Source organism: Echiichthys vipera, assembly GCF_963691815.1.
Source record: "Echiichthys vipera genome assembly, chromosome: 21".
NCBI classification, from domain to species: domain Eukaryota; kingdom Metazoa; phylum Chordata; class Actinopteri; order Perciformes; family Trachinidae; genus Echiichthys; species Echiichthys vipera.
Genome location: NC_139846.1, coordinates 13,009,560 through 13,035,239, shown reverse-complemented (window position 1 = coordinate 13,035,239; position 25,680 = coordinate 13,009,560). Strand labels below are relative to the sequence as shown.

The following is a 25,680-nucleotide window of genomic DNA, read 5'->3' as shown; positions in this document are numbered from 1 at the left end:
CCTGCGTGGAGCGATGGAGAGGGGGGAGGGGCACCATGGAGGGTTTTTTGGGGTTAGGAGTCCCCATTTTTCTCCTCTCTCTCTCTCTCTCACTCACTCTCTCTACTCTGCAAGGTGGCGCTAGTGTGAGGGAGCCACATACAAACAGGATCACACTCGGTAGCAACAACACCAAAACATTGGCAGAGCTCGTAAAGTGCTGGCAAACTGAAGCACAACACTGGAATAACATCCACGATTAACGACTCCTTGAAAACATCTTGAAGCTTGAAAGGATACTGGATATTCTGATGGTGGAGTGTTTTTAAAAAAAAATAAATCGAAGAAGCTGGAAAATGTGCCAACTGTCCACACACACACACACACACAGACACACAAACACACATTCACCTGAACAAGAGCAACAGGTGTCATAAAAGGCCTGCTAGGTTGCAATAACCTCCTCAGGTGCATCATGGTGGGAGTTCCTGCGTTCAGCTACCCACCATCAGAGCCCCCTATCACACCCTGTGATCTGGGAATAGTCAGTTATTAATGAACTGGACAGGAACGGCTCGTTTTAAAGTGTGCTGATTGAAGTGGAGAAGAGAATTCCTGAGTGTGCAGGGGGGGAATCGAGCTGTGATCACTGTGGTGTGTGTGTGTGTGTGTGTGTGTGCGCGTGTGTGCTGCACAGTCCTGACTGGGCCAGTCCAGTTCACAACAACACAGCACTGCACAGCTGCACTGGAGAGCCTACAGGCCTCAATGGACGGGGGTCAATACAAACTCTGTGGGGACCAACGCATACCAAATCAGGGGGGACAGGACAGGAGGAGGGGGAGGGGGCGCACTTTTCTCCTCCAGGACACCGTAGTTCTTAAGCAATGACATTTCTGTGAGTTTTTTTAATTCTTAAAAATGACATGTCTGTACTCTATAACTAGTGATCCAGGTTCTGGTTTTACGCACATCATCTGTAAAGTCCGCATACGCTGTGAGGAGGGATCTGTAGTCTGGAGAAACGGCGGTGCAGTACCCAGCTTTGGGGTTTTTTTTTTGGGAGCCAGTCCCTATTGTTCAGATCCCTCCTCCTGCTTGGGAAGTGGGAGGGCCCGAAAAGGCGTCGCAAAAGGGAGAATTGTTTGAGAGCTCAGTCATCCAAAAACGGCCTTTCAATGTGAGAACTTGGGCAGCCGAAGAAAATGTCGGTGGCATCGCAGTAAATTACCAAAAAAGCAGCGAGGATTTAGAGGGAACGAGAAGTAAAAAGTGTCGTTTTCTTGGGACTAAAACTCACCCGGAGAAGAAAGGCGAAGAGAAGATCGGTCGGTTAAATCGAGGTGTGAGCACCAAATAGAGGAGTTTTGGTAAGTTGTATCCCTTCATGCGGTCCATGTCTCTGCGGTGTTACACTTTGTATCAACATGTTTTACAAACTTAGAGATAAAAGTAGCAGTTCTTGGTGCGTGTTTGCGCCCTGACGGAAGTATTCACCTACTCGCGTGTTCCTTTATTTACAGAGAAAACTTTGATTTTAAGTTGTTAGATCACAACTTCATGCTGCGGACTACTTTGATAGCCACATTTGTTTTGTTTTTCCATCTTATTAATGCGCGTAAACTTTGCTCCAAACTTTCTGCCTCACAGATCTACTTTTATCCTAAGGGAAGTGTGCGTGTTGGCTCTCGGCTTGAAACGTTTCTTTTAATAAGAAACGTTAACTTTGCTTTCGGACTTAGCCTGTTGTTGATTGGTCGAGCTCTGCGTCTCCGTATTTTCCAAACTTTCCCTTAATTTTCCGACTATTGCAGTCCGATACATGCACGAGGACAGGGATCATCTTTGTGTGACACGTTGCAGAGTATTCATAGCTGTGTTTTTTAGACGTGTGTGCTTCTTTTAAGGGAAATGTGTGTGCGCTTTTGCAGGCCGCAGCCTATAGTCGCTCCTATAGGGTAACAGAAAACAGACATGGTGAGCTCTTGCCAGATTTACTCCATATTATCATCGGGGAGTGCTGCGATGGAGCTGGGAGAACTGTAACCATCAGAGGCAAAGCTACAGAAAAAAAAGATTTGTTTCTTTAACGATGTTCCTGATAAATTGAAATGTGCATTACTCTGAAAAAGAAAAGAAAAAACTGAAAAGGGCATTCTGTTATGCAAAAAAAAGTCGCATATTTTTACGTTGGCATAGTGGGAACCATACCTGAGTGCATTTCTACAACAAGCCAAAGACTAGGGGTCAGAATAACCTAATTAAACCCTCCAATAAACTGACAGCTGCTCAGTGCAGCCAGGAATGCAGCATCCTGCCTCTCTTGTCAGGACACTCCCTCTCCTGATACCAAACCTCTTATTCAGGTTTTGATTTAATGAGAAAATGTTTGTCTTAATCCTGAGGCTGCTAATGAGTGTTTGGCCAGGGGTGTCACTCACCGTGAAGGCCTTAGAGAGGCAGGGGAGAGGGGGGCTACAGGGACATGGAGGAGGCCTGCAGGAACAGCCGCAGGGGCTCAAGTTTCCAACCCCAGGTGTCGTTTTGTTATTTGGATTACATTTAGCCTCCGTTGCCTCGCATGGAGGAACCTCTGCGATTTCAGTGACAGACATGGCATCAGACAAGAGGGCCCGATTGTTCCTGCTGAATCAATGTCACTTGGATTAAAAGTCGAAGCGAATAGTCTGGCCTCCTTCAATTAGGCGCACAGCATATAAGGGAATTAATTGGTCTCAGTAAAAAAAAAAAAAGGAGCCTCTTGTTGTTTGGTAGCTGTTGTTGTTGTTGTTGTTGATCATCTGTGGCAGGCGGGTTGATCAAAGTTGGACTAATTGATTCCAGTCTGATTATCTGCCTGTTTCTCACACTGTTTGACCCTTTTCTTTACTTGCGTGGAACCAAAAAATGCAATTACAGGAGTTCATACTCAGTCTTGCGCATATTATGCAAGTATTACAGAGCATGTCGGCTATTTAACCACTGTAACTATGATATATTAAGCCCCGCAGTCAGACTATAGGGAATAAAACAATGAAGACCAAAGCAAAGTAGTCTTTGTTACTGAATACCAAAGGCACATTTCAAATCCCTGTAGGAGTTTATAATGATACTAGTGAAAGAAAAGCTTTCAGGGTGCAGCTCATGGCCAAAACACAACAACGACTGCCTGGAACTACAGTAGTTTTCCCTTTCAATACAAAAATGCAACAGAAAATCAATCTGCATCTATTATGTTTTATAAGTAGTTTTGTTTTTTTGAGCATACTTGCTAAACAGCTCTTGAAATTGTAAGGATTCACTGCTTTTCTTTATCTGTTTGGATCGTAACTTGAATATCTGCACAGAGAAATTGAAATGTCCATCTTCAGAGTCATTGATAATGAAATTGTTAGTTGCAGCCATAGATTACAGTGAAGACTCAATCCACTAAATACCACAGGCACACACAGGAGTATCATAATATATCTTTTCTATACGGGGCGTTGTGATGAATGCAATGCTGTCAGGCTGCAGTCCTGCAGGACAAAACAACAGCTATTGCCTGGAAGCACAGAAAACAAAAATACATTTTAAAGGTGTATTCCACTCCACTGTTGATTTTTGGGACTGGAAGGTGCATATCATTAGGGGAAAGAGACCTCTAGGTCAGGACAGGAAACTCACTGTATTGTCTTTTGGTTACAGAGCCTGAGACGTGTCAGAATTTAGGAGCCATTTCCAGCTGGACTTGTACAGTGAAGCTTGAACTGGAATTATATGTCATTGATCTTGGTTCGCTGCCAAACAGACATGTAGCCGAGACAAAAGCTTCCAGTTTTTCCACTATTTGTCCAGAGGTTTGATGGATACTTTTTCATCTCCTCTATAGGAGCTGAGTTTTCATACAGCTTGTAAAGAACAGTTACTGTGTGGATTTAGGTAAGCGGCCAACAGAAATAGAGTTTCTCATTTGTATCTTAGTTTGGTTTTGAATTGTATTTTGCCACATTGAACTGGGACGTGAGGTACGAGTGGAACGATAGGATTTAACTTGTCTCACTCTCGCCTGGTGTGTTTTTACATCCGGATGTGAAATCAAAGTCTTTAGATGGAGATGGATTTCAAGACGCATTTTGAGATTACAAACAGCCAGCGGATTCATCAGGCCTGCTGTTGCTGCTCCGATCTCAATGTTTGTGAGTCCTGAGGCCTGACTGCGGTGCTGGAAAGCAGCATTGTTATTGTAAAGGGTGTAACATTGGCGTTAATTGACAAAGGAGAGAAGAAAAAAAAATCCTTCCTGAGGGCATGCTTTCATCTCTGTGACAGCGGGTACACTCATGTAGCCATAACAGCCTGCAGGCAGAATCTGTCGCCCTTTGCTGCGCAGATGTGTGTGTGTGAGTGATAGTTCCTGTCCAATCAGGATTATCTCTTTTCACTGGAATGTATTGCTTGTCATTGTGGTCCTCAAAGTGGCCTCACCTGCGAGGTCGTTTTGAGATTACGGTGTTAAACGAAGAGGAAAAGAAGGAGGCAGTTTACACTTCAATACAATTTCAGTGTGTTTTTCCAATGTGTGTTAATAGTTTTCATAAACTAGCGAGGAACACACTCATCGCCAAATAAGGCTGCTTCATTTCCAAGAGCCGGACATTATTGGACTGTTGACATACGGTGCATTAGTCCTCTAGTGCTGACAGATTGGAGGCTCGGACTTTAAGGCCTCGTGCCCCCGGGAGGGTTTCTGTGTCCAGTCAGACATCGGATAACCAGAGAGGGACACCTGGACCGGCAGGTGGCCGGGGTCCAGGCCCCTCCCCTGGGGTTGCATACCTCTCTCCTCCTGATCCTCCCTGTCAGCCAGGACCACAGACAGAGAGAGGAGGAGGAGGAGGAATGTGAGGGGAATAGTGAAGGAGAAAGTTCTGACAGAGAGTTGGAGAGACTAATTAAACAGGCCACGATCAAACAGAGTGAGATTTTTTTGAGGCAGGGATGAAGATAAGACGTAAGGAGAGACACTGTTGCAAGATACATTTGCTTTCTAAGAGATTAGTGTGCAATTTTCTGAGGCCAAACACCGTTTTTGTCGGTTTCATGTAATACTCGGAGACCATATGTTGATGCCTGTCCAGTTTATTCCGTATCATAGATGTAATCACGCTCTCATTTGTTGTCTCAACAGCCTAATGGGGATTATTCAAATCCTTTAAACCATCTGAGTTGATTTGTTCCACTACTTAAAGTAAAAGTTAAGAAGCTCTTGATTGGATAATGAAGTTACCCAAGCCATACTCTCGCTCTCTCTTACACACACACACACACGCAAACACAAGCACACACATTGTGAGTCTGGAGTAAGTGCTGTTAGATCATTGATCAACTCCAGATTCTGGTAAGAAAGCAGTGTGTGTGTAGACAAATAGCTCTGTGTGTGTAAAGCAGATATTTGGACAAAGATTAGGGGGTGTTATTATGGGCCAAAAGCAACCCAGACGCTCTAATAGATCATTCACACACCGGCACAAGATGGCTCTCTGACTGGAGCTGTTCAGTTTAAGCCTCGGTCAGTCCCTGTTTTCTCTTACTGTCTCACACGTTTTGTTGGTTAGCTTTATTAGACTTTGCTCCAGGTCTTCCAGTTAGTTCTCGCGCTGTAACTCCCTTTTATATGCTTTAATATTAACCAATGTTTTCCCCTCTCAATGCATAGGCGGACGAAACAATAAAAAGCACCAAAAAACGTTGAGGAATCTGGATTGTGTTCCAGGGCTTTAACCAATAATCAGATTTAAAGTGTTGCCCCAGAGAGAAAAAAAACTCATCATTGAAGAATGTCAAACTGGCAGGAGAAGACATGATTCAACAGAATAAATCACTGGGCACCAGATTAGTTGGTTATTGGGCCCCTGAGGTTATCACAACTGGAATTTTCCATCGACAGAGCGGCTCTCTCTCTCTCTTTCTCTCTCTCTCTCTGTCTTTCTCTCTCTTCTGTCCTAATCGTGTGTGAGTTCTTTTACTTTTTTATATTTCAGAGCCTCCCCTGCTTTTAGGATAACGCACACCAGTGTCTCTGAGTGACAGGACAAATGGTAGCTCTGCTATACCGCACAAGTCCAGCTTCTGACACTGCTTTGAAAAGAAGCCTCCTCCAGCTGTTTCTCCTCTCTTTAAGAAACTCTTTCAGAGCAGCAGCTTTCACTTTTAGAACCGTCGAGTGAGCGGGCCAAAAGTTGCACGAATCTCGAAGAAAATAAAAACAGTTGACGCCCCAACAACCTTCGCTTTATGTTTAATTTCCTGCCTTTTCTCCCTTTTTCTAATTCCTCCTCATATCTGCTTTTCCTATAACCTTCTTTTCCCCGAGTCGTTTCATATAACTTTACTGCCTTTCTCCATTCCCTCATCTCTCTTTCCGTCTCTTTTGCTACCTTATCGCAGTTTCCTCATATCTGTTTTTCATATAATATTTCACTCTCGGCTTTTCTCTTCCTTCCTTCGTCTCCCACTGAGAGTTGTAGGGCCAGCCCCCCCCCCCCCCCCCCCTCTTGGTTCCTGCTGAATAATGGGGAGAAATTGCTCTTGATTTATAATTGGTTCCATTCACTCTGATGCATGAGCTGCCAAAGGAGTTTGGGGCCCCTTTCACCCCCTCACATCCCTCCGCCCTGCCTCCCTCCTTCCCTCCCTACGACGCAGGAACACACAAGGAGCAGGCTGCAGATATGTACAGTTAAGAAAGTCTTACGTTAGCATGCATGGACGTAGTTTATCTCTCGGGCCGGGGAGAAGTGGTAGTCTGTTTTTTTGCGTGTTGACATTTGGTGTTGGAAAAACTTCCTGAGGTCTGCATATTTATGTGCCTCTGTGAGTATACTTTTACCATGTAATAGCAGTTGGTGTGATTGCTTGCTTATGTGTCATCAGTTTTTGTGTGTGTGTGTGTGTGCAGGGAAAGAATGGTTGTGGGTAAATTAAATATGTAACTGCATGCACGTGTGTGTTTGTCATGATGAGTACTGTGCAATCCTGGGAATTAGAAAGTTTTGCCAGTACTGTATGGGAATGATTATATATGTGTGTGTGTGTGTGTACTGAGGCTCTTGAAGCTCATTTAAAGTTTCTCACTGAGATGTGTGTCACTAAAGAAGACACACACACACACACACACACACACACACACACACACACACACACACACACACACACACACACACACACACACACACACACACACACACACACACACACACACACCAAAACACACACACACACACACACACACACACACCAAAACACACACACACACACACACACACACACGCACACGCTTGCATACTGTGTTTTAACATAGTGCCTTCAGTTAGAGAAGGTGTAATCAGAAAATATTTCTTATTTTTCCTCGTTAAATAGAGATGAATTGGTTGAACGATGATGACATCGCAGTGTCTTAAATACAGTTTTGCAGTTTCAGGTTGGTCAAAGTTTTTAGTTTTTCTCTCTTTTACTTTATAAAAGCAGATGAATAGCTTTGGTTTATATGTATCAGCTAGATGTCCTTTGTTTTCATCATCCATTCTCTATTTCCTTAAGTTCTGCTTTCCCTCTCTCATCTCTCTATCCTTCCTTCCCCCTGTTTACTTTGCTTTCCCTCTATCCATCCTCCCTTCTTTCCTTCTGTCATAAGCCATCCTTTCTTTCCTTCCTTCTACCATCCTCCAAACAACCACCAATTCATCGTTCCTCAATTCTTTCCCTCTATCATCTATCCTTGCTTCCTTCCTTCCTTTTCATCCATCTATCCTCCCCTCTTTCCTTCTACCATCTATCTTTCCTTCATCCTATTTCCTTAGTTTGTGGATTCCCTCTATCCTTCCTTCCTTCCTTCTATCATCCTTCCCTCCAACTACCCATCCATCTAGCCTCCCCTCTCTCCTTCTGTCATACATCCCTTTCTTTCCTTCCATCTATGTATCGTCAATCTTTCCTTCCAAATTTTCATCTTTTCTTCCATTTATCCTTCCTTCCCTCAAACCACCCATCCATCTAACCTCCCTTCTTTCTTTCTACCATCTCTTTCTTTCCTTCATCTCATGTCCTTGTTTTTTGCTTTCCCTCTATCATCCTTCCTTTCTGTCCTTCCATCCATCCATCCATCCATCCATCCATCCATCCATCCATCCATCCATCCATCCATCCATCCATCCATCCATCCATCCATCCATCCATCCATCCATCCATCCATCCATCCATCCATCCATCCATCCATCCATCCATCCATCCATCCATCCATCCATCCATCCATCCATCCATCCATAGTCTATCATCCTAGATTTCCTGGTTTCTTTCCATCGCTCCATTTTTCTCTCCTTTCATCTGATCATCCATCTTTCCTCTCATCTATCCATCTGGGTGTCTTTCCTGCCTTTTTTTTTATTTCCATCTATCCATCCATCTATCTATCTATCTTTCTTTCATCCCTCCCTCCCTCCGCTTTGATTGGCTGATGCTGCCTACATCAGTGTGGTCCATGTCTCTGGCTCACTCTCCTCCAGCAGCGGTGATGATCCGATCCTGTTCCCATGGCCCTGGTGGGCACGCTGGCATCCCGCACCAGGCAGAGGAATGCGGATGGGCGTGTCCACCGGGGCACAGTAATTAGCTCTCCGTGGTTAATTCAGCTTCGTTATCTAAATTATGCAAATGCCGGCGGTGCCTAATTGATTAGAACGCCCCCCTCCTCTACATGGCAGGCCTGTCCAGATCCCTCTCGTTAATCCCCGAGACGCTCTGTAGCTCGTTAGTGTCGGATCAGGGACGAAGGAGGGGTTGGACGGGCATATAGCTCGTTAATACTTTGTGAAGCGTGTGCATATGTGTGTGTCTGTGTGTGTTTGTGTGTGTGTATTGTGAAGGAGGAGGGGGTACATTCCCAACCTCGTTAGGGATGCTGAGATGCTTTTGATGTGTAATTTTATGGCATGAGAACGAGTGATGTCCCGAGTGGAGGATTTGGACCGGCCCCCTCTCCACCTGTTGGGCAGAGTTTCCATGCCAAGATAAGACTCCAGAAGGCTCTCTTGTGTCCGAGAGATAGATGGGAATAGATTTAAGGGATGTTCTCTGCCAAGTTTTTTCTTGTGTTAAATACAACAAAGAAGTTCGGAGATTAACCGTAATACACAGCAATGTGATCTCTATGATTTACATGTCATTTTGACACCATGATACCCAACAGACCAGTTCCTGCTCCCCTATTCAACTTTTTTTGAATCCTTTATTCATCTTGTAAAAAACCAATAACAAGCATTACTAGCAATTAACTACCAATTGCATATATTTGTGTACTGATTAAGGGCATTTTTTACTATTTTATGAGAATTTATTGGCTGTTTAGAAAAGTAATGAAAGTCATATTTGTTGGTAATGTAAAAAATAGTTGCAGCCCTATCTATGATTACGGATTCTTTCCTGAAAAAAAAAATCTACCTTCGCCTTATTGCTGTCTTTTGCTCTTTTGTGATGGTCTGATGGTAACCGGGGTGCGCTGTCGGACCCTCCTCGCCCTCCTCCTCCGCTCAGCACAAACCCAGAGCCAAAATGAGAGACCAGCAAAGTGCATTGACGGAGCAAGGGAAAAATATGTTGGGACATTCAGTGACGCTCTCCCACACACGCTCTCTCGAACACACCCTCTCTTTGACGGGGCCCTGCTCGCCCACCATTTGACATCCTCTCTATTAATTTGAGTCTCCGTTCTGCTTTCTCAGTCAACCTCTCCACCTCTACTGCCTCCATAAACCTCCTTCACCCATCTCAACATCAATCCATAAAGGCATTGAACCCCCGCCCCCCCTCTCTCTCTCCTCTCTGCCTCCACAAACTCTCTCCACACTACTCTCAAACCTCTTGGTCATTAAGCCCCCCCCCTCCATCTCTTTGGTCATTGAGCAGGGCCCATCAGCTCTTCCCCGGGCCCTTCAGAGTAGCGTCTCCCCTTTCTCCAGGGGTCCACGGGGTCTTTGTCCGCGCACTGGCTCACTGCTTTACAATGACTCTCCACTCTATTAAGGTGCGTTCTGCCTGTTAGCGTCGCCAGGGGCAACCGGCCTCCCGCATGGCAGCTATGCGGCATGGCATTGTGGGCCCCGGGCCCGAGCGGAGCAGTTGAACCCCCGGCACTCCTCACACTTGACACCGCATGTGTTTATCTAAAGGGGGGGCTTTGTGGTGTTTGGAGAACCTCGAGGGAAAGGAGGGGTGTAAAAAGACGTAAAACTGGGGGAGGAGGAAGGGCAAGAGGGGAGTTTGGGGAGGTGATAAATATTCAACAGCTCAGTCCCTCAGAGTTACTGCCCTGCTTACCCCTCCACCACCGCCGCCCATCCTGTGTGTCCTCTCCATGCCAGAAAGCAGATGGAATGTGAGAGCTCAGGGAGGTGGCTCCAGTCTGGTTTTATCCAATTAGCAGGGTTGTCAAAATGAATTTATCCATGGAGGCAGGGGGACAATGGGACTGGCAGTGGCCCGGGAGAACAGGGGCCCCGGTGTCTTTACTTAGCACGCTCACAATGAACTTCTGTCAAGTGACTCTCCCATCACGACATATAAGGCACTCGCATACCTACACTCATGATGCGTGCCTGCACACCATCGCCACGACCTGGACCTTTCATGTTTGTTTTCAGTGCATGTACCTAATAAATGAATCATGCAAGGCCTACCTGTTGCAGGGGCTGTGTCGATTCTAGTGCAATACAATACCAAGAATTATAATAATAATTCCAATACCTTTTTACAATCCTGTACTTTAAAGAATTGAAGCAACCCCCCCCTGTTCATTCAACAACAAAACTTCTCCAATGTTGAATGTCAGAGCAGCTGTACAAGAAACAAAGTATCTAATTAAACAACAAGTAAACACAGCCATGAATCGGACCGGACAAGCGATGCCAACTCTCCGCAGCAATAGCCACATTTAGATTGGTTACCATGGCAGTTTTGAGGTTCGACGCACACAGCCCTTCCTGCTGCTGTCTCATGTACTTCTCACAGTACTCACAAGTGTCAGTTCCTCAACATGATTACACAAATAGATTTACTCCACTGTAATCTTACTTCTGGGCTAGATTTGAGCAGTTCACACAGTTTTCCTCACTACACTGTCACAAAAGTATGTTTTAGTTCCACAAAAGCTGGCCACACAGCGTTGTTTCTAACTGGTAAAAGGCTGCAAGAAAACAGGCTCAGGAACGCATTAACACGCGCATTCCCTCGGTTCTTAATTTAGGAGAGCTGTCTGTGTGTATGTTCTGGTTTTTATCAGTCTCGCTGATGCGTAGGAGCCTCTTCTCTCCTCTGTCTGGGACTTCTCTGGGAAGGATGGATGGAAAAAGTTGGACGTAGATGTCAGGCCAACTTTTCATCTTAAGGCAGGGTATCCGCTAACCAAACACAGGACCCAGCTGACTAATGAATCAGATGGACAGACAGGCTCAGAGGAGTATGGCTGTTTTTAGGGAGTGATGATGTACGAGGGGGCCTTCTCATACCGCTGATACAACAAAGATCTGAGTTTCTTTCTGTCCTCCTGTCTCACTGTCGTTACTTTTTTGTGTGTGAAAGAAAGAAATAGAGGAGGTATCATTGGCAAAGTGGTGTGTCCTGCTGTGTGCCCGGGTGGCAGACTTGACTGGTGTGGTTTACGGTTAGCGACTCTCACAGTTGGGACAGGTGCTCCATACAGATGTGTGTTTTTATGGGAAGCTGTCCTGGGTTGTGTCCATACAGCGACCGGCCACTGAAGCCACAGACCTTCAGCTTCGCTTCCTGGTTCCACAGCAGCTTGCTGTTTGTTTACAGAGAAAGCCCGCTACTACTGATGGGCCACTTTGAGTGCATGACTGAGTGAATTTAAATGTACATATATGAACGACTGCAACTAAGGATTGTTTTCTAGAAAGAAAATACTGAAAATGTCTGTCACAGTCTCCCAGCCCATGGTGACATCCTCAAGTTGCTCGTTTTGTCTGACTAACTAAGAAAAGTAACATTTGGGCTAAGGAGCCAGATGTTTCCCTCAAGAGTTGGTGGAGACCAAAACACAGATCTTAAAAAGTGAAGTTGGACTTGAATTCATCAGGTGGTCGAAGCATGACTCCAGATAATGTTGCACCATGTGAAAATACGCTGTTTGCTAACAAGTTAGCCATATAAACCCACAAGGTGATGTCAGTGTTGTGTGCACAGATTTTTTTTGTGCTGCCTTAAGTGGCCCAAAAAATCTGTCATTGCAGGATTAATAAATGTATAAAAAGACTCTCAGTTATCAGTTATCATTACGGTTCTAGGTTGTGCAAGTCGGACTGGAGTAGCGGTTCGTGTCGTGAGAATTAACAATCTAAAATTGTTTATACACATTCCTAATATGCAATTAAAATGTAGCGGAGCACTGTGTGGCCTAGTGTGGCAGTTGGTGCAGTTAACAGCTGTTTTTCCATCGGCCTGCTGCTCTTCTCATTTTCAATAAACGTGCCAGGCAGCTAAACATTTTCACTGCTGCCATCAGATGATGAAGGTGCACTGTAAGAGTTTCCATTCTCTGTGTGTGCGTGTGAGTGTGCGTTTGTGTGTGTGTGCAGTCCCTAGTCTCTCTGAGCTTCATTAATCATCTCCATGCCATAATAAGAGCCGTACAAATATGTATGAGACAGTTGTGTGCTTCCATTTTTACAACATCGTCCCAGGACAGTTTATGCCCTTGAGTGTGTGCATGTTCGGCGACATGCATGTATATGAGGGAGAGAGAAGGAGAGCCTCAGTTTTGCAGGACCACCCTCCTCATCCTGACGGGAAGTTGTTAGTTTAACCTGACAGGAAAGAATTTGGGAAACTTGGCAGTAAGCGACAAGGGAGAGAGAAAAGCTCCCGTCTCTACATTAACTGTTAATAGACCGACTATCACCATCATCTTCTCTGTTTTCCTCTCAATACATACTGCAACCATAATCCTCCTCCCCTCCATCTCACAAACACTCTTCGCTGCAGTGATATATATTTCCCCCATTACCTCCCCGTCCTGCCTCTCATTAGTTGTTCTTTGTCCCGACTCCTGAATGCAGCCTGTGTGTTTTCCCTTCTCTCCACTCCCTCCCCCCTTTCCTCCTCCTGGACCCTCTACCTGTATCGGTTACACCTGAGCGGGAAGGTGGAGGGGTCGGGTTACGGCCCACAGAATGAGGGCGCCCCTTTGATGAACGCTGGCTGGATAGGTGCGGGTGCAGGCGGAGGAGATGGGGTCAGCAGGGGAGATGGGGGCTGACAGAAAAGAAAGGCTTTATTTGTGTCTGGAGTTTGGCTGCTGAGGGTAGCGCAGAGCACACCGCCTCGCCTGGGTTGTGTTTCGTTAATGACTGCCCGTTTGTGTGTGTGCGTGTGTGTGTATACAAGTAAGATAGAGAGAACCTTTTGTAGGATCCAAGATGATGCATACGTGTTAGCTTTGTTTTCTGTGTGTGTTTGTTTGTCGAAGAAAGTTTATGATGTTGTAGCTTGTAAATGACCCTCTGACCTTCCTCTGCGTGCGTGTGTTTCAGGTGGTAGTGTATGGAAGATGTCTGGAAAGCGAGACTGGACTCCGTGGATGAAAAAGAGAAGGGCTCCAGTGTTGTGTGCTCTGGGTGCAGTACTACTGTGCTGCCTGCAGAGCGGCGCTTCCCTCCCCGGTGAGTAGACAAACTGAGATTGTTAAAAAAAAATGCATCGCTACACGATCTGTAGAAATAATAAAAAAAAAAAGTAAAAGTTTCCATTTTTTGTGCTTTCTGTCACCTTTCCAAAATGTACATAACTGACTTGATCTATGCTCGCTTTATGAAGGCCTTTACATTGGTTTTTCCAAACACCTGGTGCAGGATAAGCCTTGCCAGGGACAAAATATTCTGGCTCAGTCACAGGGAGGGAGGTGTTTTTTACGTGTCTTGGCAGCAGCAACAGCAGTATATTTGAAATGAACTGAAGAAGTGGGTAGTTTGCATGAGTCTTACTAGCCTCCATGGATGAACTGGAAAAGAAAAGAAGTACTGTATGTAGAGCTGCAATGATTAACCTAAGTAATTAGAAATGCTGCAGCAGCAAAAATGACAAACAGTTGGTGTTTCCAAGTTCTCATGTGAAAAATTTCTGCTTTTTTTAGTATATTTTCAGCGTTTAGACTGGCTGATAATAAAAAGTAATTATTTGCAGCCTTAATTAGTTGTATATATCTCAAAAGAAATTCCAAGATAAAAGGTACCGCATTATTTGCTTCTGACTTCTTTGTATAATCGTTTCCCCCAGACGAGGTGCCGTTGTTCAGTGAAGAGCCCATGTCTGTGGTGCAGAAGCTGGGAGGCAGCGTGAGTCTCCGCTGCAGTGCCCGACCCGCCTCCGCCAACATCAGCTGGAGGCTCAACGGCCAGGAGCTGCTGGACGGATATTTGGGTTTAGTTCTGGGGCCCAACAGCCTGTTCATCCCCACACTCTCCAATCTGACTGTGGGCAGATACCAGTGTGTGGCCAGCACCGGCGCAGGAGCCCTGGCTAGTGTGCCTGCTAACGTCACTGCTGCCAGTGAGTAGCCACCCACACAAAGCTGAGACGAATAAACACAAACACACAGGGCCCCCTTTTTGGTTTGTCAGAGTATCCAAAGAACGCCTTTGACTTCGTTTTTTTCCGGGTAAAACAAAAACAGTGAATGGGTGGTATTTGTTTTCTTAAACTCTTCAGAAATACAACACTGTAAACCTTGTACTTTTCCACTGCTGGGAGTCTAATCCTCACCAACTGCAACTCATTGATTACTGAAAATACCTCCGGATAGATGGCCAGTATTTAGTCTGTGTAGTTGGATACAACATCTGCTTTTATGGAGTGTCATATTGATCTAATGGAGTTAAAGTGAATTATTCTCACTGCTGACGTTTTTAGTGTGCTGGTCCGAGTGTGTGGTGTTATATTTGATATGTATCATGGGACTGAGAGGGGGCCTGAAGCTGTGTAACTTGAGCCGGAGGAATGGAGGGGACCCAGGGGCCGGGGGCTGGTCAGAGCGAGGAAGAAGGGGACCTGGTGGACTCCAGCCTGGGGGCCCCCTGCCTCTATCGGCCCCTCTGCTCCACACAACACCACATTCCTCTCCACAGGGCCCGACAGCAGGGCTCGCCAAAAATTATGGCCCCGTAATTGGTTAGAGGGCTGAGGGGAGATATGTGTGTGTTGTGATGGGGTGGACAGAGGATATGCCTCACTAGAACACACCATCAGGTTAAAAAAGGGCTGTTAACAGTATTGTTTTACATGTAGGGATGGGATGTTTGAGGCTGCCATAGCTGGAGAAACTGGAGGTGTTTTTAGACCAGTCGAGACAAGATCCTCACACAAGATGAGACGTGATGTCACATTCTCTGTCTCCTCGAAGGCATCCATAACCTTACACGCACATTTCTCCTCCGTTGCATTTTTCACTCTTCACCCTGTCACTTTCTCTCCTCTTGCCTCCTTTCATTATCTTTCACTTTCCCCTCCCCTTTTATCATCTTCACCTCTGTGTTTTTTCCTCTTTTCGTCACAGCGGGCACAAAGGCAGTAAAAAGGTTATTGATAGCTCCAAAAGTGGATGAATCGTGTTGAGATAACCACATGTGGAGCCAGACTGCCCCCCCCTCCTCCCAAAAAAAAAACCCCTCTCTAATTTAATAACGGTCTCTCCTCGGCCACCCCCAAACCGCCTAAGGAATTGCTCCACGGGGAGTGTGTACGTGCCTGCCTTTTCCATGTGAGCTCTCTTAGTTGTACGCACATGTTTTTTGTGATCAGGATAGGTTGACTCCAGACCCTCCTCGCTATCCGACTCTGAACTATCTGGGATTTTTTTTTTGGCATAAGTTAAAAGCTCCTTGCTTTGAATTCTTGTGCAGACAATCAACCTCCCCCTTTTTTTTTGCTGCAGAAAATAGAGACATGTATCTGCACAACGTGAACGCACAACACGTTGCACAAACATGTTATAATACAGACGCACGGGCCTCCTACTGCTACACATAAAGATGATGAATGCACTGTCTCTCTAGAAATATTTAAGTCTGCCTTGCCAAGAAGCCCTAGTGCGGGAGGTCTGCTTCACTTTTTGAATACCATCAATCCTCCATCCCAACACACACACACACACACACACACACACACACACACACACACACACACACACACACACACACACACACACACACACACACACACACACACACACACACACACACAGGGTTCTTCCTGTGAAGAATGTGGGGCGTTAAGAGTTCTGTGGGGGGGTTAAAAGGTGTAACTGGAGGAATTTGGACGGAGGCAGGAGGAGGAAGGTGGGATGGATAGATGTGGAGGGGAGGTGGAGGGGGGTGGGTGCCTGTAAAAACAGCACCTGATTGATTTAGCAAATGGAACACCACACGGTCCCCTTTAAGGCTTTTTTCCCCCAACACACACACACACACACACACACACACACGCACACGCACACGCACACGCACACGCAGCTTAGCTTGACATGTCCTGGCTGGGATTCTCATTTTTCAGAGTCAGAGCTGAAACAAAGTCATAGACCGTGTGTGTGTGTCCGTGTCATTAAAGCTCCCCAGACAGAGGGACAGCTCCAACATGCATGATGACTAAATCAGCTGCCTGCAGTGAAGATGTTTGTTTAGAGCTTTGAGTAAATCACTGTGATGTGCCTATCAGTAGATACCATGGCCTAAACTAAACTTTACTTATTGAATTAGAGGCTGTATACAAAGTCTCATCAGCTGATTGTACATACCCGTTTGGTGTTGCCAGAGAGACTGGGCTGGTCCAAGAACAGCACACCAGTTGTAGAGCCTCTGGAAAGAATGGCGAGAGAAACGGGGGCCGTGTTTGTTAAGAATAAATCACAACAAAGGCTGGTAGACGTTTAATTACGTTCCTGGAGAAGTTTTATTTATCTTTCGTTTCACTTCTCAACTCCTTCATGACAAATTTCTCCCCTGCTGCTCTGCTCCCTTCAACTTCACCCTCCCCCCTCCCCCCCAAAAAAACCCTGCAAAGTTTTGCTGTTTCCTCCCAAACCCAAACTGGATTTCTTTCTTTGAAACTCTATAGGATGGACACCTCTCACCTCTGACCCCAAGGCCAGGCCTCCAGGCCGCTCAGGCAGGCGGTTTAGGAGGTCAGAGGTCACATGGATGTCTGTGCTGGGCAGACTGTGTGTCTGCAGGACACAGTTGCAGCACATGGCCCCCAGTAATCCCACTCCACCCATTTGCCACAGAACCTGAACCGGCTCCAATCCCAGTATAATGTTCTACAGGATTAATGACACCTACTCGAACGTTACATACACCAATTTTCGGCTTATTCAAAGTGACATGAATCGAGTTGCTAGAGATATGAAACTGCTGTAATTTAAAGCAGATCATGTTAAGACGAGAAGGAAAAAAATGCCTAAATGGAGGTTCTCCTTCAAAGAGAAGGCACATTGAAGAAGTTGTGGGAATGTGGTTCCGTTACAATGTGGACACCCGATATGAAGAGACACCCAATAGAGAAACAGCGCAGTTATTACAGAGTTTATTATTGCTCAGAATATTGTGGTTTTCTACTTCTGAAGCTGAGGACTGACTGTGTACATGTGCAGTTAGATGTGATATACACTGTTTATTAAAATGATGAGAGAATGGCCAACTGCGTTGCGGTGGTGTGACGGCACTGACTTTCCCCCCCTCTCGTCCTGTGTGTGTTATTCAGAGCTGCGGGATTTCGAGCCCGACGACCAGCAGGAGATCGAGGTTGACGAAGGCAACACGGCTGTTATTGAATGTCACCTCCCCGAGAGCCAGCCCAAGGCTCAGGTCCGCTACAGTGTCAAACAGGAGTGGCTGGAAACATCCAAAGGTACTGAGCTGCTTCAATTCATTAGGATCTCCTATCATCTCGTCCTACTTCCCTCTTAATTCTCATGCTATCTTCATAATTTACCGGAATGCTATAATCCTGTTATCAGCACCATTATAAAACAGGTGATAAGGGTGTTATCTCCAGAATGTTGAAACATGGGAATGCAGTTGTTTATTTTTCAAACTATTTACTTCTAAGTTGCCTGGAAGAGAAGAAAAGCTCCAGTGGTTTGTGGCTGGTATGCTGATGATGCCTGGGAGCTGTAGGTACTGATATCTGCAGCTTATCTGTGAGGAAATGAATACCACATTGAGGAGTATTCACTTACTGTTCTCGTGTCAGACTCCAGGGCGCCACTTAGCGGTCTCTGCTGACGTTGCAAACATGCGTTGGAATGGGACATAGTACTCATATTACAGTCTCTCACTATATGGACTTGTTGGACTTCTATATCTTAACATACATATGCTTTTAAATTCATTTCTTCTTTTATTGTATTTATTTATCTCTATTGCACACAAGCGTTTTAGCACAGTATACCACCTTGCATGAGAATAAAACCTTTTAATCTTTGTCTTCAGCCCATAAAAAGCCATAACTGCACCTACAGAAGCTTAGGTATATAAGCCTAACATCTGGGTTGTGTTTTTCTTTTTCTGCAGGGAACTACCTCATCATGCCGTCAGGGAACCTACAGATAGCCAACGCCACGCAGGACGATGAAGGGCCGTACAAGTGTGCTGCCTACAACCCTGTGACTCAGGAGGTCAAAACATCCACCTCTGCTGACCGTCTGCGCATACGCCGTGAGTCAGCGCCGATGTTGAGAACAGAACAAAAAAGTGTTTTATTAGCATCAATGTGCAAGAAGAAGTTGAGGGTCATACTGAAATATAAATGAGTCATTCGAAAAGTAACGACATCGAAAGGACATTATTGGAGATCTTGTAACTGACTTTTATCATCTTGCTAGGACATTTATTCAAAGGTGATGACGTGCACAACAAAGATGAAAGTGCTTAGTCATTATTCTGAAGGTCATTTCAGCCACAACATGCATACAAGCAATTATAGAGAAGTAGAGAAGGGTGGGCAAGTCTTTTTCCCATTATATCAACAAAGCATTCACTCACCCTGACTCTCCTCGTCTTTTCCAGGCTCCACCTCAGAAGCAGCTCGCATCATTTACCCGCCGGCGTCTCGTTCCATCATGGTGACCAAAGGCCAGCGGCTGGTGTTGGAGTGTGTGGCCAGCGGCATCCCCACTCCTCAGGTCATATGGGCAAAAGATGGGCGAGACCTGCGTTCCCGCAACAACACGCACTTCCTGCTCAGCAACCTGCTGATCGACGCAGTGGGCGAGGCCGATTCGGGAACTTACATCTGCCGTGCGGACAACGGCATAGGCTCGGCCAGGTCCGCGACGGTGCTTTATGACGTACAAGTGTTTGGTAAGTAAAGTGGAAGAGTGGAGTAAAGGAAAGTTTTAGCATGTTATCCTCAAAGCAATTTCAGTCAAAAACAACTGGACTGGTTGTTTGTCTAGGAAGACGTTTCACCTCTCATCCAAGAGGCTTCATCAGTTCATGTACGCATCTGACCAGGCTGGGACTGGAATTGCTTTGAGGATAACGATGACCTGGACGAATGAGAACATTCACAGGCTTTTAGCATGTTGTGTGTTGGCTGCTTTTATGACTTGTTTAGATTTATAAATACCTTGAACTAATCTCTCAAATTCTGATTCCTGTGAAGCCTTTTCATAGTTAATGGAGTTTGACCCTACAATTTTTTGTTTCTCCGAGTAGAGTTTTGTCTGTGTCATGGATTTAATAATTAGACTGACTCCTTTTTGGCGGATAGAGAGGACAGGAGTCTGTATGTGTGTGTGAGAAGCATGTAAGCCTGGGTGGTGTTGTGTAAGACAGGGTTTGTGGAGACAGAGCTCTCTATTCTGTAGCAGGACTTGATTGAATGTGTCTAGGTTATGGATGACTGTTTTTACAGTGATTTTGTGTGTGTGTGTGTGTGTGTGTGCGTGCGTGCGTGTGCGCGTGTGTGTTGTGGGCTTGTCTCTCTGCAGCTGGCTCTAATTAAAGCCAGAGAGCTGCTGTAGCTGTAATGAGCTCTGTCTTTCCCTGATTCACAAGCAGCCAACCATCAAGTAGCTGGCCTAGCCCCGCCTGCCTCGCTCTATACAAACCCCACTGTCATATAGCCTTTAAACACAAACACACACACACGATTGTGATTTACATGTGACATTATTGGAGCTTAAAGTTTTTTAAAAAGTTGTGATTTATAAAAAAAATGGAATTTTGTGGTGATGCTTAATGTCCTCAGCTCTTATGGAAAAAAATACTCAGTTTCAGCCTTAAGCACTCTGCACAGTCACACCTGTGTGCACACATTAAAAACTGAACTTTGTGTCTGTCCCCTGCAGAGCCTCCTCAGGTGACGGTGGAGCTGCAGCAGCAGGAGGTTGTGTACGGAGAGGCGGTGCGCTTCATCTGCCAGGCCCGCGGTAAACCAGCTCCCTCGGTGATGTGGCTTCACAACGCCCGTCCCCTCTCCCCGTCTCCTCGCCACCGGCTGACCTCCAGGGTTCTGCGTGTTTCCAACGTGGGTCCTCAGGACGACGGACTGTACCAGTGCATGGCTGAGAACGGGGTGGGCAGCTCGCAGGCCTCCGCTCGCCTCATCACTGTATCAACTGGTAAGTCAGATGGTTGATAATTTGTTAGAAATGTTATTTTTTTATGTCCCAGCCTTTAGATTTCATCATGTATGTCTTGTTTTTTAGGGATTTCATCCAGGGGGAAGCTGCCCTCGATCTATCGGCCACTCAGCCCAGATAAGGTGCTTAGAGAGCAGCCGCCTGTGAGGTCTGGGGCTACGGGGGCCATGTTGCCTCTTGACTGCTCTGAGCTGCCAGGACAGATCCTCCCTGCTGAGGCCCCCATCATCCTAAGCCAGCCGCGCACAGGCAAGGCTGACTACTATGAGCTCACCTGGAGGCCACGGCATGAACGAGGAATCCCTGTGCTGGAGTATATGGTCAAATACAGAAAGGTACTGCAATCTGTAAAAATACATGTGTAAAATTGATATCTCTCAATTCCACACGTGCATATTCTTCAGTAACATCCCCCTCTTTCTCTCTCTCAGGTGGGAGACCCTCTAGCAGAGTGGACCTCCAGCAGTATCTCAGGCGCCCTCCACAAGCTGACTCTGGCCAAGCTGCAGCCAGACAGCCTGTATGAGGTGGAGATGACTGCCAAAAACTGTGCAGGTTTGGGACAACCTGCTATGATGACCTTCAGAACTGGCAAAGGTAAAACACAGCGAGTTATCATTCTTAAGTTAGCATTTAGCTCAAAGGACTGCTAAGTGTAGCCTCACAGAGCCGCTAGCAGGGCTAAGAAGAGTACAATTCAAATGTTATGTGGCCTAAGAGGCAGTTCCTTCATTTAAACTCTGCTCTAAACTGTTTGTGTTTTTTCCTGTCTTCAGGTCGCAGAGGTAATATTGACCCACCGAAAACTCCTGCTGTCCCTTCGCCAAGCCTCTCCCGTAAGTACCCCTCCAGCCCTGTGCCTCACTATGCCTTTTTTGAACCTCTATTAACTATACTAACTATATCCATCACTTCTACTAAAATAAGATAATATTTTACATCAAGACCCTGAACTTCTAACCAATCTTCTTTTGACTAACATGGACACTTCTCAATCTCTTTTTCCTTTCTGTCTCTCAAGGATGAGCTCTCAGTAAGTGCTGAATGTAATGTTTTTCCTTCACCGTGATCATTTTTACAGAATGCTCTTGTTGCAAAAGTTTATGTCCTTTGTCTTGACACCGTCCCTCATCCTCCACAGCTCCCGAAGCCCCTGACAAGCCCACAGTCTCCACGGCGACAGAAACGTCCGCATACGTGACTTGGATTCCTCGCGGTAACCGCGGTTTCCCCATCCAGTCGTTTCGGGTGGAGTACAAGAAGGTGAAGAAGGCGGGAGAGGACTGGGTGACGGCAGTGGAAAACATCCCCCCATCGCGGCTCTCTGTGGAGATCACAAGCCTGGAGAAAGGTCGGCCATCTTCTTTAAACAGTGTCGTTATTATTCACAGCAGTTTATTCTGATCTGAGTTGGGGGAGAAGTAGGATGTCGCACCATATAATTACAATGATGATGTCCTGCATAATTACATTCATCAACATAATGAGTGTTGTTACAGTCATTGCGGTAATTGCTGCCATTAATCAAAACCATAACCGAATCGCACTAAAGAAAAACATGAAGTGATTTGAAGACAAACAACATGGGTCAACACAACGTAGAGCTTCATTCTAGGCAGCATGAAGCCTCCAGAGAGAGATTAGTAATGGTAATCCCTCTCCCTGTAGGTACGTCCTACAAGTTTCGTGTTGTGGCGGTGAATGTAATCGGTTCCAGTCCTCCCAGCGCCCCGTCGAAGGCGTACACAGTGGTGGGGGGGAGAACCCATGAACGCCCTGTTGATGGACCCTACATCACCTACAATGAGGCCATCAATGAGACCACCATCATTCTGAAATGGACGGTAAGCAACTGGAAGAAAGAAATAAAACACTCGTTTTTTTTGTCTGCTATTTATCGGGTTAAAAATAACTTTTTTGTGCGGTGTTATTTCGAGTTCATTGTTCTAACGTGATTTATTTTCCTCCCAAACAGTACACTGCCGTAAACAACACACCCATCTACGGTTTCTACATCTTCTACCGGCCAACAGACAGCGATAATGACAGCGATTATAAGAAGGCTGTGGTGGAGGGAGACAGATACTGGCATTCAATCACTGACCTCCAGCCTGAGACCGCCTACGACATCAAGATGCAGAGCTTCAACGAGAAGGGAGAGAGCGAATTTGGCAACGTGGTGATCCTCGAAACGAAAGGTGAGGTTCTTTTTCCGGGGCTGTAAGGAGATGTATCCAGAAGGTAGAGAAGTATCTGAGCTTTAACAGATCTTTCGACTGTTCGTCTCCGCAGCTCGTCCCAATAACAACCGGCCCGTTCCATCAGAGACCCCGGACCACGGGCTGGGACACTCCAGTGGACTCGTGCCTCGGCCCGGCGACCTCCCCTACCTCATAGTTGGTATTTCCCTGGGAGCCTTCGTCTTCATCATTGTCGCCTTCATCCCCTTCTGCCTCTGGAGGGCTTGGGCCAAACAGAGTGGGTGCTCCTCACAGTTCCTCCTCGCACTAATTCAAGTATTTGCCTCCACATCTGTATAATTCTCCGTTTTTGTGCTTATTTCAGAGCAAACGTCCGACTTGTGTTTTCCCACCGTGGCTGCCCCCGTGTCGTCATGCCAGTACACCATGGTTCCCCTGCAGGGACTCGCCCTGGTTGGCCACTGCCCGCTGGACAGCCACATGATGGCGCCGCATGGCGTCTACCCTGCGAATGGAGAATACACTCAGAACGGCAAACCTCACCACCCCACACACTGCCTGCCAGGGCGGCAGAAGGTAAAAAAACACAGTTCAATATAGGTTGTTAATGAACTGTCCATGTTATGTGTTGAATGTATGATTTATACGCCTTTTGTGTTTTGCAGGAGGTGGAGGACTGTGATATGGAGTGTGACACGTTGTTGCCACAGACTGTGTCAAATGGACATCTGCCTGTTTACCGCTACTCCACAAGGTACGTTTACATAAAACACTCGTGTATATATACAATATGCACTGTAGTGAACTGGAGGGACATTCTCAACTGATTTGATTAAAAACAAGGAGAAATGCACATTGTTAAATATCAGTTTTTTTTAAGACTTTAAAGAAATACTTTTATGATATTGAATTTTAGAATTTTGACTGAATTGATCAATAGTTTGTACCTGCTGTGCTGCCGAAACAGTTCATCACTCTTCACATAAAATGAATACATTTTGATAAACGATTAATCATTGAAGGAATTTATTAGAAAAAACTTGTGAACTTAGAAATTTCATTGGTTTTATGTTTTGTTTTGTTTTTTAAATGTCCTTTTTTATATTTCTATGTATTTAGAGCTTGGGCATGTTTGTTGTATGTAATGTATTACTGTGTCTTGGTGTACCACGTGTTGTTTTAAGTTGATTGCAAATTTCCCCTTGGGTATGAGTATATTTTCACATCGTGTTTTTAAATATATCTTTTCCATCATTGTAAATAAAATACCAACTGTTTTGTTAGACCACAATTTCTACAAAGCATCTCGTTAGCAGAGCAGGAGCTTCAGCAGGATGCGTTCAGGCGCAGTATTGAGCCTTGGTCACCTAGGAACCCAATCACTGTAGTGACAGCTAATATAAACCTTTTTTCTCGTCTTCCTTAGTGGTCCAGATCATCAAGAACAGAGTTACTGTCCTCCTGATGACTCCACTCTCCAGCTCCTCGACTCTTCCCATCAGCACCTTGGTTCACAGGAACTGGGAGGTGGTCACAACTTCTGTGGTAGAGATAAAGCAGAGGAGGGCATCATTTACAGTACGTGTGGATTCTTTCATTTGTCGACTGAAATACTAAGTCGATCCTTTTTATGAACTAACACTTGGAACGTAGCTTTCCTTAAACGTCATGATCCTGCAACACATCAATCCGAAGATGTAGGTTTGGAATTTGACCTTTTTCTTTGTTTTCTCCGCAGAGCCAGCATCCTTCCCTCTTCTCTCTCTAGAAGATGAGGGGATATTCACCACGTCCTCTTCAGCGGCCACAACGCCACAGTCCCAAGACGTAACAATACAGGAGGTGAATATCCTCCCAAATGAAGCGTCCCCCGAGGACGAAGGGACAGCCAACACAACAGATGCTTAAGAGACTGTTAAACAGAAGAAAACCAGAGAAAATATTTATTTTTGTATCAGATATTTATATATTTATGCTTTTGTACATACGTTTCTGAGTATACTGTATATAAGGTTATTTTCACATTGAAAAAAAGACTCTTGCTGAACTCTTGTCTGCATTTCCTGGGGGAGGGAAGAAGTCTGAGACGTTATTCCTCGACCAGTCAGGGGACCTTAGTTCTCAGCTGAGCACTTCATGTCTAGACCCTCCTCACTCCTCGCGTCATTCCTCGCAGATACCCTCCATCCTCAATGTTTGGACCTTAGGTACTTGGCTTCATGTACAACACCAAGGGACCATTCAAACCAGGCTGATGCTGTAATGGTTGAGGTGCATTGCTGTTTAGTTCTGTTGCTTTATCACGTTTTCAAAATACAACTTCTGCCATTTTGTATAGCAATAACACAAATGTATTATGCATTGTTCTTCATTAACAACCTATTAACAAGTGTATGCAACATAACATTCTGTTTCAGTAGTGTACAAGAGATTATATTGTATAGTTATTTATTTTTTTAAATCACTGAATGGGAGAGATTCTGGAAAAATATCTTAAACTCAGTCATTGATAAGCTGAACTTTATACTGCAAACCACTTCTGTTTACTCATTTGCTGGTTACCAAATCTGCCAGGTGAGGGCGCTGTGACAGGTGTGTCAGTATTATTCCTCCCTCACAGGTTGGTGCATAAGTATTAGTCTTTGCCAGAGACATCTGCAATCAAAATGAAGGAGATCCTGAATCTACACTCCCTTTATCAGTGTAGCCGTTCTGTGGTTGCACATGCTGGAGCACTATTGCATGTAAATAAAAGCTTATGAAATTGACATGGGTTTGGTGCATCTTTTCAATTTTGACATTTGTGTGGTC

At 45.4% G+C, this 25,680-nt stretch overlaps 1 protein-coding gene across 1 annotated transcript; it reads left to right on the top strand.

The window, feature by feature from the left end:
- Positions 1–1,166: 1,166 nt before the first annotated feature.
- On the top strand, positions 1,167–25,607 carry boc (BOC cell adhesion associated, oncogene regulated). Its single transcript, XM_083936294.1, has 18 exons — positions 1,167–1,349; positions 13,563–13,691; positions 14,305–14,577; positions 17,782–17,928; positions 18,594–18,737; positions 19,089–19,382; positions 20,375–20,647; positions 20,735–21,003; positions 21,100–21,265; positions 21,445–21,504; positions 21,810–22,019; positions 22,337–22,512; positions 22,644–22,866; positions 22,961–23,146; positions 23,234–23,445; positions 23,535–23,623; positions 24,296–24,447; positions 24,608–25,607. The coding sequence occupies exons 2-18, from the start codon at positions 13,580–13,582 to the stop codon at positions 24,775–24,777; spliced, it is 3,156 nt and encodes a 1,051-aa protein (XP_083792420.1). The 5' UTR covers positions 1,167–1,349; positions 13,563–13,579; the 3' UTR covers positions 24,778–25,607.
- Positions 25,608–25,680: the final 73 nt, after the last annotated feature.

What these genes read in the sequence shown, in the direction of transcription:
- boc (XM_083936294.1), top strand. Translation starts at nt 13,580, where the DNA reads ATGTCTGGAAAGCGAGACTGGACTCCGTGGATGAAAAAGAGAAGGGCT. An exon ending in GAGGGCTTGGGCCAAACAGA is followed by an intron (nt 23,147 to 23,233) that starts GTGGGTGCTCCT and finishes TGCTTATTTCAG; the next exon opens with AGCAAACGTCCGACTTGTGT. An exon ending in AGAGGAGGGCATCATTTACA is followed by an intron (nt 24,448 to 24,607) that starts GTACGTGTGGAT and finishes TTTTCTCCGCAG; the next exon opens with AGCCAGCATCCTTCCCTCTT.